This window comes from Momordica charantia (genome assembly GCF_013281855.1).
Source record: "Momordica charantia cultivar OHB3-1 chromosome 8 unlocalized genomic scaffold, Mcharantia_2.0 BLBB01000008.1, whole genome shotgun sequence".
NCBI lineage: Eukaryota > Viridiplantae > Streptophyta > Magnoliopsida > Cucurbitales > Cucurbitaceae > Momordica > Momordica charantia.
This window is the reverse complement of record NW_028275166.1, coordinates 28061994-28073732: the sequence shown is the minus strand read 5'-3', so window position 1 is coordinate 28073732 and position 11739 is coordinate 28061994. Positions and strand designations below refer to the sequence as shown.

General features: G+C 37.8%; 2 protein-coding genes across 4 annotated transcripts; both read right to left on the bottom strand.

The window, feature by feature from the left end:
• Positions 1–808: 808 nt before the first annotated feature.
• LOC111014183 (EID1-like F-box protein 2) lies at positions 809–3440 on the bottom strand. Of its 3 annotated transcripts, none has more exons than XR_015793237.1 (5): positions 3320–3440; positions 3099–3169; positions 1797–2600; positions 1391–1467; positions 809–1137 (listed from the first exon to the last, which is right to left on the bottom strand). XR_015793237.1 is itself a non-coding variant. In XM_022288824.2 (4 exons), exon 3 carries the CDS (start codon positions 2565–2567, stop codon positions 1821–1823), a length of 747 nt encoding a protein of 248 aa, XP_022144516.1. In that variant the 5' UTR covers positions 2568–2600; positions 3099–3169; positions 3320–3440; the 3' UTR covers positions 809–1137; positions 1797–1820. The 3 variants fall into 3 exon arrangements, 1 of the variants encoding a protein (XP_022144516.1); XR_015793238.1 differs by having other exon boundaries at positions 1391–1440; XM_022288824.2 differs by lacking the exon at positions 1391–1467.
• Positions 3441–5928: 2488 nt separating this feature from the next.
• Positions 5929–11281, bottom strand: CLPB3 (casein lytic proteinase B3). The gene is made up of 10 exons (XM_022288792.2): positions 10829–11281; positions 10454–10672; positions 10040–10277; positions 9375–9570; positions 8864–8918; positions 8519–8669; positions 8047–8355; positions 7699–7964; positions 6541–7467; positions 5929–6402 (listed from the first exon to the last, which is right to left on the bottom strand). The coding sequence occupies exons 1-10, from the start codon at positions 11048–11050 to the stop codon at positions 6070–6072; spliced, it is 2916 nt and encodes a 971-aa protein (XP_022144484.1). The 5' UTR covers positions 11051–11281; the 3' UTR covers positions 5929–6069.
• Positions 11282–11739: the final 458 nt, after the last annotated feature.

Below are 11739 nucleotides of genomic sequence, written 5' to 3'. Positions count from 1 at the left end.
AAGGTAACAAAAACGCTACGGGCGTTCAAAAAACCTGACAATCCGACGAACCTAGATTTGGGTTGGGTTAGATGAAGCCTCGGGTTGGGTTAGGTTGAGTTGTGATTTTCCCAACCCGATCAAGCTGGGTTGGGTCTCGGGCTCAACCTGTAAAAAATCGGGTTAACCCAACCCGAAATTATGCATATATGTGTATTTTTTTAATTATATATATATCTTTAATGTTAACCGTCCATTTAGTTTTAATCCTAACTCTTCATTTAAGGTTTTCATATTATCTTTTTCATTTTGTATCTTAAACGCATCCGTCCATTTAATTTTGATCCTAACTCCCCGTCACGATAATTAAAAATTAAAAATAAAAAAAACACACACACAACCCAACAAACCAATTCACACCTAAAATAACGTTATTATTTAGGTTTTGGAAAAAAAACTTAAAACAACTACAACAAAAACAAGAAACCTAAAGCCTGTTTGGTGTTCTAGAAACCAAAAAAATGTTTCCAAAACGACCTTTGCTTTGTTGTTTCCAAAATTTATAAATAAATTTTTAAGAAACCGAAACAGTTTTTTTTTTATAATAAACAGAAACACTCATATATAATATCGCGCCCTCGGTGCACCTCGAAAACACTCATATATATTATTAAAAAAAAGATAAATAAATAAATAAATAAGAACAAACTTTGACTAGTACCTGCAAAAAAAAGCAAAAGCAGTCAACATGATCACCAGACTTTGATCTCTGCCTTGCAATGCTTCCACTTGAGGAGAGCCATTATATAAAGCAATTAATCTCACCATCTAACAAACACAAAGCTATATAATCATTGGCATTGCAGTCATCATCACCATATCATGTATAGAGATCAGAGGTTAATTTACATGGAAAATTACATGGTTCACACACAACCTTTCAAGTAAAAAGGATGCTCTTTTTTGTTTTGACAAAAATCTGGTCAGCTAAAGCTTCTAAAGCTACTGGCTTCACCATGGAACATTTGGCCAGGAAACTCTAAGCTGCAGAATTCTGGATGAAACCAATTCCACCGAAGAAAAGTTGAACGGACAAGAGGCCAAGTTCATCCAATCTACCTGAGATCCAGGGTTGACTGAGCTGCCATATTCATCGACCTGTTCAAGAACAACGCTTCTCAGATACAATAGTTTCCAGAAGACGAAGTGGAAAAAAACGAGAAACTTGACTCCAATTGAATGATATTGAGGGCAAAGAAACTTTGTATAAACCAACCCCCACCTGATTGTCTTTTCTTTACAATTCGACTATGGCAAAACTAGCTCTCATGGTAGGCCCTCCTCTCTCCTGTGCATTCTCACTCACTCCTACTACACTTCCATGCACTAAAATACTGAAAAATACTCTCACCCGTTCTTAGGAAGTAATTCAGCCGCTCCACGTGTGGTTCTTTCTTCCTTCTGGTGTACATAAAAACGCACCAGAGGCTTATCAAAGAAACCATTCCACTGGTCAGATAACATTTCCAAATGCATGTTTTCCTCCAATTAAGACCCCAATAGGAGGTGACAGGAAGTTAGTTTTGACACTAGAAACTCAGATTTTCGTTAGTCAGGATTCAATCAATCTTGAAGAGCTATGCAAACTTAAAACATAATGCCATTCCAACATTTTCCTCAACATGGTTGCAGAAGGAAATTTTAATCAAGATGTATTTGACTCAAAAACTTGAGCGTTTTGGGAGTTATCGCTCAATTTTAAAGTGCATACAAGATTCTCCAGATAAACATGCAAATGTTACATGCGTTTAAGTTACCTTTTCTTGTATGATGATTGGCTATCACTCCAACTCAGATGTCTCTTCAGAATCGGACAAGGGTAACAGGGTGCAGATACCAAGCATATGTCCGTTGAGGCAGACATAGTAGTCGATGCAATCCTCATAAGCACCCAATCTACAGCTGGCACTCTGTGGTATCATTTTAGCCTGTAACATGCTCCATAGCTTGGCCTTACAATAAGGGCACACCTCTGTTGGATGAAGCTCTGCTCCTCTTTTTATCAGCATTTGTCTAACCTTTGACATTGAAAATGACTTAAAAACACCCCGGAAAAAACCAATATCTCCTTCTTCCCCTTGGTCGAGATGTTCACAAGGATCAGATACATATAAAATGTCTGTTCTGCACTGTGGCATCAGAAAACTCTTGCCTGATGTCCTTGAAAATCGGGTTCTATACACAAAATGACCAGGAATTTGAATGTTATTGAAGAGACCACCCTTCTTACATCCCGAGCAGAAAATAAGCAGCTTCCCAAGTGCCCTCCAGTTCCCATCAACACTGTGACTCCCACTAGACTGCAGATCCAGCATCATTTTTGGGGCTCTAGTCCTGCAAAACTCCTTCCATAGCACCCGCTTGGCAAGATCATCAAACCATTTGCATGCACAGGACATAGTAGCAATCAACTTCGGATTCCAGTTCAAATGTTGGAATACTAGGAATATTGCATCCTCACTAAGATGTCCCTTTGTGCACAGGCAGCTCGCCGAATGTACACACCGATATTGCTTCGTGAGAATCATACCTCCACGGGCATCTGGGAATTATTAGTTAATCTGGCACGGGTTGTCCAATGGATTAGATTGCATGAGAAATTGTTAAACAACAAAGCTTCGAACAACAACCCCCACACCAATGTACTAAAGCAGTATACTGCATACATCTTAGAAATCAATACACAGAAGAAGTGTAAGAACAACTATCATGCCTCAAGCAAAGGCTAAGAAAATAAAATCAATGCTAGACTTGAAAAATCAAAGTGATTAATCATGTCCCAACTGACGCACACAAAATCTTGAACTCATAAACACGATCCTGCTCAGTAACATAAAACCCCAAACTCCAGTAGGATTCTTTAATTAGAGAACATTCAGATATCAGATCCATAAGATCCTACGAAATACGTAATACCCACCTAAGTCGAACAAAACCCAAAATAATTGTTCACTCAATTCAAAACAGGCAAGATATCAGGAGAAAAGAAGAAACCCCCCACAAAATCCGAAGTCCGTAGATCGTGTAGAGAATGAAATCAAAACCCCGAAAAGTCTTACCTCAGCGGCAAACAACAAACCCTATCTCTCCATCACGATCATAGCAGCCAAAACCCTAGAAAATCCCCGCTCTGCATGCAGAAAAAAGGGAAGCACAAAATCAGTCAATTTGTTCACATCCCATTCAACCCGAACAAAAACTGAAGAACAAAATGGAAAGGAAAACGGAAATTAACAAGAAAGGACAGGAAAAAAGAAGCCATGGGAAATTTGAAACTCACTCTCGGGGGAATTGGTCAAGCAGAAGAATGAAGTGTTGTCGCAGACGCGAAGATGGGTAAGAGAGGGAGAAGACGGGCTTTTGCCTTTGGGGTCTTAAAATATGGACGAAGGACAATCAATAGCGAGGAATATCTAGAACCACTCTGCTAAGTCAATTCCAAAAATCAACGACCAATAAGAAACGTCCACGTAGCCTGAAATGCCACGAGAATGTGAATTTCTGTCCCTGTCTTACGTGTCATTCCTGTAATTGGTTGGTCAACTTTCCGAAAACGACAACCGTTATGCTCATTGTGTGATTTTTTTTTTACTTTTCTGGTAAATGGAAGGTCTTGGTTGGAACTTGAATCATATTTGTCCAAAGACTCAAAAAAATAGTAATGAAAAGATTCCGTAGTAAAAATTATAATTATAATTATAATTATAATTGTATAATTTTGGATGAATGACTTGTAAATTAATTACACATCAACCTAGATAAAATGGAAGTGAGGTGACAGCTTTGAAGATAATATCAAAGAGCATTACTTACAAAAATAAGAAGTATCAAATGCTGGTGTGGTGCCTACCAAATACATTCTAATACTTAACTTGGTAAATCAAGTTCGGCATAGTTTTAGTATAGTTAAGACAGCTTACATCTATTTGTTATTCATCTTCATGAATATCTAGATAGAAGAAAAGATTGTCATTGAGGATACACTAGTCGATCAATTAACAATAATAGACTCTTTGATTTCTTTGATTTTTATCTTAGATTTCCATCAATAGTCTATAAGAGTGGTGGGAGGAATGTATCTGTGAAACTTTCTAGGTGGGAGACTCTTGAATAATGAGTTTTTACTATAGATTTAACAGCTCAAACTTGTAGAATTAGGCAAAGTAGCATGAGAAATGCTACATCAAAAGGAACATTATTTTTATATTTATGCTTTGTAGTTTAATTGCTCTTAGGCCAAAAGACGGGGTGAAATGACAATTCTTGAGCATGTATTCCCATTATAATCCTTGGAACATGATTTCTACTTTAAGATTCTAAATATTGCACATGAATTGCAATGTGTGATATAATTAATATTTTATTATCTTTTCTAAAAAAATTAACGTTGATACATGTTTCTTGAAGAGACAACCACAAATGCACGTCTAGATGGTCGTTTTAAGAGACAAGTCATATCTTGATTTTTTTAAAAAAAATCAAACGCGACGCCAACAGAGTGTCACGTCTTACAGTCATTTCTTGAAGAAACTATCAAATGCTAAAAATGGTGTGGGAGATGACCAAGTGAATGAACAATTTGAGAAGTGTAGAGCAAAGTTTGTTTGTTCTCTTAAATTGTTCGAGCTTTGTTCTCAATAAATTTTTATGTAATTTGATAAGTGTAATTCTGAGAGTTATTTTTATGTGTGAGAACTCTATCATATATTTGGAGAAGACGCATCCACTATTGAAAATAATTAAAGCGGCAATCTACTACATTAGGGAACTTTGTGTTTGAAACAATTCAATTGAAGGAAGAGTCATCAAGTATCGCAACATGATTTAATAAATGAGTTCTTTTATAAAGTCAACATTTTTTTAAATCCAACAATACTTGAGGATAAAGATTCAAACTCACGACATTTTGGTTGGATACGCGTACTTTAACATGACATGCATAAGTTAATATTGATGGTAAATTGTACTAACTTTTCAACATTAATCTTATTCTCTAGTCAGAAAACTCAACCATTTTCGTGTCCAAAACTTTAGCACTTGGATCTTTCACCAAGCATGACACACCTATGGCATAGGTGGCGTGTTGGGTCTGTGTTACCATATGATTCGTCCACAAAATCAGTTAAAGTCGGTGTGGACCGCATCAACGAAATTATCAGTTTTCTTTTAAATACTTTAAAAAACTACTCCATTTTTTGTAAATACCTTCGAAAGTAGCCTGTTTTTTTAAACATGCCACTACAATATAAGTTTAAATCTCTTTTTTTTTTTAACCTTTAAATTTTCTGATGAACTTTTAATTTGTCCTGAAAAATCGAACTCACAACTTCTTGATTGGAAATATATAACGATAATAATATATATATATATATCAATTATCACTAAACGAAGATCGCATTTAAACATTAAAGGTTAATGTCATATTATTTATATACACACACTGGGACTTCAAACTTATAATGTTTAGTCGCATATATTGTGATTTTCAAGAAGGTTACCAATGTACTGATTGATTGTACAGTACTCAAATAACTATGTACATTATATTACTTAATGTCTATTATTAATACCACTAATGAAAGAGTTAGTCATGAGAAGCAATCCAAAACTAAAACAATGCAGGGAGACCAAATTTCAATGAAACAATCAAAAGAGAGAATTTATAATATTCTATCAACGTTAATTTTTTATTTTGTTAATCACTACACTATGATGAAGATTTCTTTTAAAAGACGAATGTTAAATATTTAAAAAAAAAAACCACAAGTATTTGAAAATATGATAATTATAAGACTATTATAGACAAAAACAAAAACAAGTTTTAGTTTAGATTTTGTAGACATTTTCAAAAAGTAGGGAAAAATAAAGTTGAAAATGATGTCTATAAACTTAATTTCGAAATATTAATTTCTTGATATTTATAAAACTATTTTTAAAAAAAAAGGTACAAAACAATTATCTTGGTATGGAAAATTTGATAAAAACTTAGCCCTAACTCTAAGTGGTCTATTTTGCATATATACAAAACTCTCATAGAACCTGAGCAGAAGCTTCTCTGCTATCTGCACTTGTGTTGTCTGAAGCTTTGTTCTCTACTCTTCTGAAAACAAGTTTCTGCTGAGGAAGTTGGCCATTAGAGAATGCTGATACCTCTGTGTCTATTAGAATTGTGTCTTCATCCTTGAACTCTCCTCTCAATATGCCCTTGGCAATTTCGTTCTCCACGTTCTGCTGGATCACACGCTTCACTGGCCTAGCGCCATAGTTCGGGTCGTACCCGAGACTTCCCAGAAGTTGAATTGCTGCATCGCTCACCTCGATCTTCATCTTCTTGTCTGCAACTCTCTTTTGAACTCGTTGCAGCTGTTTAAGAAAGATCAGAAATGTGGTTAATGCAGGAAGAAATGTATGAGTACGATTACGGTAACGGTCCCGACACCAGCAATGCAGTACAGATTATTAAAGGAAAAGAAAAAAAAAAGTGTTGTCAGCATGGAGTACCTGTAATCGGACGATACTGCTGATTTGATCGCGATCCAGAGGCTGGAAAACAATGTATTCGTCGACCCTATTCATGAACTCGGGCCGGAAGATTGATCTTGCAGCTTCCAGAACCCGTCGCTTTATGGATTCATATGCCATTTCCTTAGACAACGCATCATCATCTGAATTGAGAATATACTGTGAACCCACATTTGAGGTCATGATGATAACCGTGTTAGTAAAGCTCACAGTCCGACCTTGCGAGTCGGTTACTCGCCCATCGTCCAAAATTTGAAGGAACACATTGAACACATCAGAATGAGCCTTCTCAATCTCGTCAAATAGAATAACTGCGTAAGGCCTTCTACGAACAGTCTCTGTTAACTGTCCACCCTCCTCATAACCTACATAACCAGGTGGGGCTCCAATCAGCCTCGAGACGGCGTGCTTTTCCATGTACTCGCTCATATCGATTCGCACAAGGGCCTCTTCTGTGTTGAATAAATAGGATGCAAGGGCCTTGGCTAGTTCTGTTTTTCCAACACCGGTCGGGCCCATGAACATGAAACTAGCGATCGGACGGTTTGGATCCGAGAGGCCAGCTCGAGATCTTTGAATAGCATCAGCAACCGATTTAACTGCAGGGTCTTGACCCACAACACGTTTATGGAGTTCTTCCTCCAAATGTAGAAGCTTCTCCCTCTCGGATTGTTGAAGCTTGGATACTGGGATCCCGGTCCACTTGCTAACAATTTCAGCAATATCACTTCCAGTCACTTCCTCTCTCAACATGGACTTTCCAGAATTCATGTACTCATCTAACTCCTTTTCTGCGTCTGCAAGCTGGCGCTGCAATGAGTTTAAGCTTCCATACTTCAATTCAGCCGCACGATTAAGATCGTACTCCCTTTCAGCTTGCTGGATCTCCAAATTTACCCGATCGATCTGCAAGAATGAACGTAAAATTACTGAGCAGATGATAATCCGAATAGAACAGCTCCACAGGATGGTAGTCAGTTCATGCCAGATTGTATATTTCCTAGAACCTAAAGCATTTACTTCCTACTCTGTTCTTGAACCATGAAAATTGTTGTCTTCCAACCAACCATCACAAGACTAAATTATAGGTTGAATGTGTTAAAAAGTCTGTAACACGAAAGGTAATGACCAACATACCTCCTCTTTGATCGACTGAAGGCGAGTCATGACGGACTTTTCGTGCTCCCACTGCTCAGTCAGCTGGGCTTGCTTCTCCTTTAAAAGAGACAACTCAGCTTCGAGGCGACTCAGCCTATCTCTAGAAGCTTTGTCAGTATCGTTTGTAAGAGAAAGTCTCTCCATCTCGAGCTTCAGCACTGCTCTATTGATCTCATCAAGAGCAGTAGGTTTCGACGTGATTTCCATTTTCAGCTTAGCAGCAGCTTCATCAACGAGGTCAATGGCTGTATTTTGAAATTACCATGATAATTTAGCAAAAAATCCATCAACCAAATCAGTCATTCCATTCCTCATAAGGATATTTACCTTTGTCAGGTAGAAACCGTCCGCTTATATAACGGTCTGATAAAATAGCAGCTTCCACAAGAGCACTGTCAGATATGCGAACTCCGTGATGCAGCTCATATCTTTCACGAAGCCCACGGAGGATAGAAATTGTATCTTCCACAGTTGGCTGGTCAACATAAACCTGCTGGAATCGACGCTCCAATGCTGGATCCTTTTCGATATACTTCCGATATTCATCCAATGTTGTGGCACCAATACACCGCAGCTCACCCCTACCAAGCATGGGCTTCAATAGATTGCCCGCATCCATAGCACCATTTGTAGCACCTAAAGAGACATCAGCAGCAGCTTATTAAGGTAAGAATCCAATCCATTAGCTCATCAGTCAAACAAGAGTTTCCATCATATTGTTATTGAGAAACAACCACCAACAACACGTGATTGATAGTAATAGGCTACAATTTTCTGAATGTAAGTTCGGATATGCTACCTGCTCCAACTACCGTGTGAATTTCATCAATGAACAAGATAATCTGGCCATCTGATTCTGTAACTTCCTTCAGAACAGCCTTGAGCCTATCCTCAAATTCTCCACGATATTTTGCTCCAGCAATTAGAGCACCCATATCAAGAGATATTAGCTGCAAGAAATGAGTAAGTTATGAAGATTGTGCTGACTTGTGAATCCTAAAACACCTCCCTGGGAGGAAAGGGGATGGGGGAACAAAAGTAATCACAAAACCAAAAGTGAAACACCAGCTTCCTTTCATATCAGGAAAAAAATATGTGAGACAGAGCCAGAGAGAGAGCGAGCAGGAAAATGTCATTTACATACCCGCCTATTCATCAAAGCTTGAGGTACATCACCTTGAACAATTCTTTGAGCGAGCCTGTTTATATGAGATGACAACAAATAAGATAAATAAGTAACCAAGTCAAAACCACTCTCCAAGTCAAAAGCATCTGCTCGCAAAAATTCTATGAGTAGAAAATTAAGCCAGCACAGCATCAAATTCGCCATAAGCCAAGATGTTCAATCTTCTCAATGATACTAATACTTGAATTTCCTTTCATTACATTCTAAATTCCAATGACAATTAATGCTAACTACTCAGTCATTGTCTCATGCAGTTAATATTCCCAAAGGACCAAATGCTTACTGGTTAGTCAGAAAACAACCATAGGAGTCTTTTTTTTATTATTATTTTTTTTTTTTTTTAAGTATGGGTAGTTAACAAGACTGGAAATGTAACCAACATAGTTAATATACAAAAGTCAGGCTGGGACTTTTACACGGCCTTATTTATTTAAAAGAAATCCTGTACAATGCCAAACAATGCACTTACCCTTCAGAAATAGCAGTTTTCCCGACACCAGGTTCACCAATAAGCACAGGATTGTTCTTTGTTCTTCTAGATAAAATCTGAATACACCTTCTGATCTCATCATCTCTTCCAATTACAGGGTCAAGCTTCCCAGCTTTAGCCAATGCTGTCAGATCTTTTCCATATTTTTCTAGTGATTCATACTTGCCTTCAGGATCTGCAAGAAACCACGATTACTTAAGAATTGAATATACACACAATAAACAGCACAAGCTCCCGATATACTGGCAGGTAACAGAGAGAAACTGGGCATCTATGGAACCTTTTTATGAATGAGTACACCATTAGTAAAACATATGTTGTCTAAGTTCTCACTGTATGCATTCCAACAAGACAAAAAGAACAACAACAACCGCATAAAAGTATGTGCCAACTGCCAACCAAAAGGAACAAGCTATACTGGAATGTTAATTTCTGGTTGAAAACTGGTCCCTAATTTCAATCAGTTCTCCTTTACTAATTGCTTACTATGCTCGAAATCATCAGCCAATTTTCCGAAAATTTCCTTCTAGCATATTATTGTGGCTAACATCGGGTCCAACAAATAGCCAAGATATTCGACATGTGCACAACACAACCACATAAAAGTATTCAAAAGAAGTTTTAAAAAAAATAAGAGGTGTCACCTTGGTCAATAACAGATTGGCGCCCCCTAATGGACTCTATTGCAGATTTCAAAGTTTGTAAAGATATTTGAAAATCTTTAAACAATTGCTTCCCAAAGCGTTGATCTTGAACGAATCCAAGAACCAAGTGCTCCACAGACACAAATGAGTCCCCATACTCTTTCTTGAATTCTCTGGCTCGCTGGACCAGTGCTTCCAAGTCACGTCCCAACATTGAACCAGCTGACTCGCCAAGAACCTAGTGCAGTAAATAAAGACTCGTGTAAAACACCAACGACTGTGGCACAAGATATTTTAGGATATAGAAACTAAAATTCATATGGCAAATCTCGACCAAAAGTTTGAAGTTTGTGGACATGTGTAAACTCCAAGACTAATATATACACATAAGAATTGACTCCATGGTTCAATTACCTTTGGTTGACGTTTGATGAATTTATCAGTAGCCTCCAAAAGCCGAGTGTTGTCAACCCCAATCTTAGAAAATATCCGACGAGCCAGCCCATTTTTCTGCTCCAGTAAGGTCTTCATCAAATGTTCAGTCTCCACAATTTGATGCTTGTTTTCCTTTGCTATTTCTGGAGAAGAAACAATAGCTTGCCAAGCCATATCTGTAAATTCTTGCTGCGTGATCTGTCGCAAAACTAAACGGAATCAGTAAAGAGAAGAATTACTTCAGGAATTACGCGTCGGTAGAAGTTTGAACTAATTATGAAGTCACTGAGAATTAAATCAAACTTAAAAATCACTACTACAAATAAACCAACTATAATCAGGGAAACAACTGACCCTTCCACTAGAGGCATCACAGCGCACAACAAGCCTCGAATTCCTCCCAAATCTCTGGAACCCACCATTCCTCCTCAACAGCAAGGGTCTGAAGGCTTCGATGGATTTAGGTCTAGCAGGGACGGAAACCGCAAGCGGCGGCCTCACAATGAGAGCGCTTCTACTGGAATGCGAAGGAAAACGAAGACCAATTCCGTAAAACGGCGCAGTGGTGGAGGCCATTGCTAAAAAGTAGCCTCTCCGCTGACAGTCTCGCCGGGGACGGAGATGAAATCTGAATCGGAATCGGAATCGGAATCGGATAGTTTTGCTTTTGGATTACAAACGGAGAAGTGAATTCAGGGATTTTATAAGTAGGAAGCGAAGAAGGGACTGTGCTGTCCCTTCGGGAAGTATCGCGAAAACGTACTGTACTGTAATCGCAGTTCGAAGATCCGAGAATGGCAAATATTGCGCCTTATTTTTGCAGAAAAAAATAAAATAAAATATTACGCCTTCGTTTCGAGAATCGGCCACGTGGCGAAGTATATGGATATGAATGTAAGAGCACGACAGAGGCCGGGCTCCGCGACTAAAATATGGCCCAAATTAAGATAAATATGATTTAGGATTCCTTTTCTTCTCTCTTCTTATTTTTTTATGACAGCACAGCGATGGGCATTACGACCGCAATATCACAAGTTCGGTCTCAAATTCGTGAAAATATGGATGTTAAAATTATGAAAATAACGAATAAATATTTTAAATAACCTCAAACTATTAACATTAATATTACATCTAAATTAGGAATGTTTTATTGATATTTTTTAATATCTTTTCGGTTTTTTTTTTTACAATACTATGAAAATGTCAATTTATTTCTCATGTCGAAGGCATGGACACATAGAAATGTCGATAGAAATGTTAACATA

What these genes read in the sequence shown, in the direction of transcription:
- LOC111014183 (XM_022288824.2), bottom strand. Translation starts at nt 2,567, where the DNA reads ATGATTCTCACGAAGCAATATCGGTGTGTACATTCGGCGAGCTGCCTG.
- CLPB3 (XM_022288792.2), bottom strand. Translation starts at nt 11,050, where the DNA reads ATGGCCTCCACCACTGCGCCGTTTTACGGAATTGGTCTTCGTTTTCCT. An exon ending in AAGCTTTGATGAATAGGCGG is followed by an intron (nt 8,670 to 8,863) that starts GTATGTAAATGA and finishes CATTTCTTGCAG; the next exon opens with CTAATATCTCTTGATATGGG. An exon ending in GCAGTATCGTCCGATTACAG is followed by an intron (nt 6,403 to 6,540) that starts GTACTCCATGCT and finishes TTTCTTAAACAG; the next exon opens with CTGCAACGAGTTCAAAAGAG.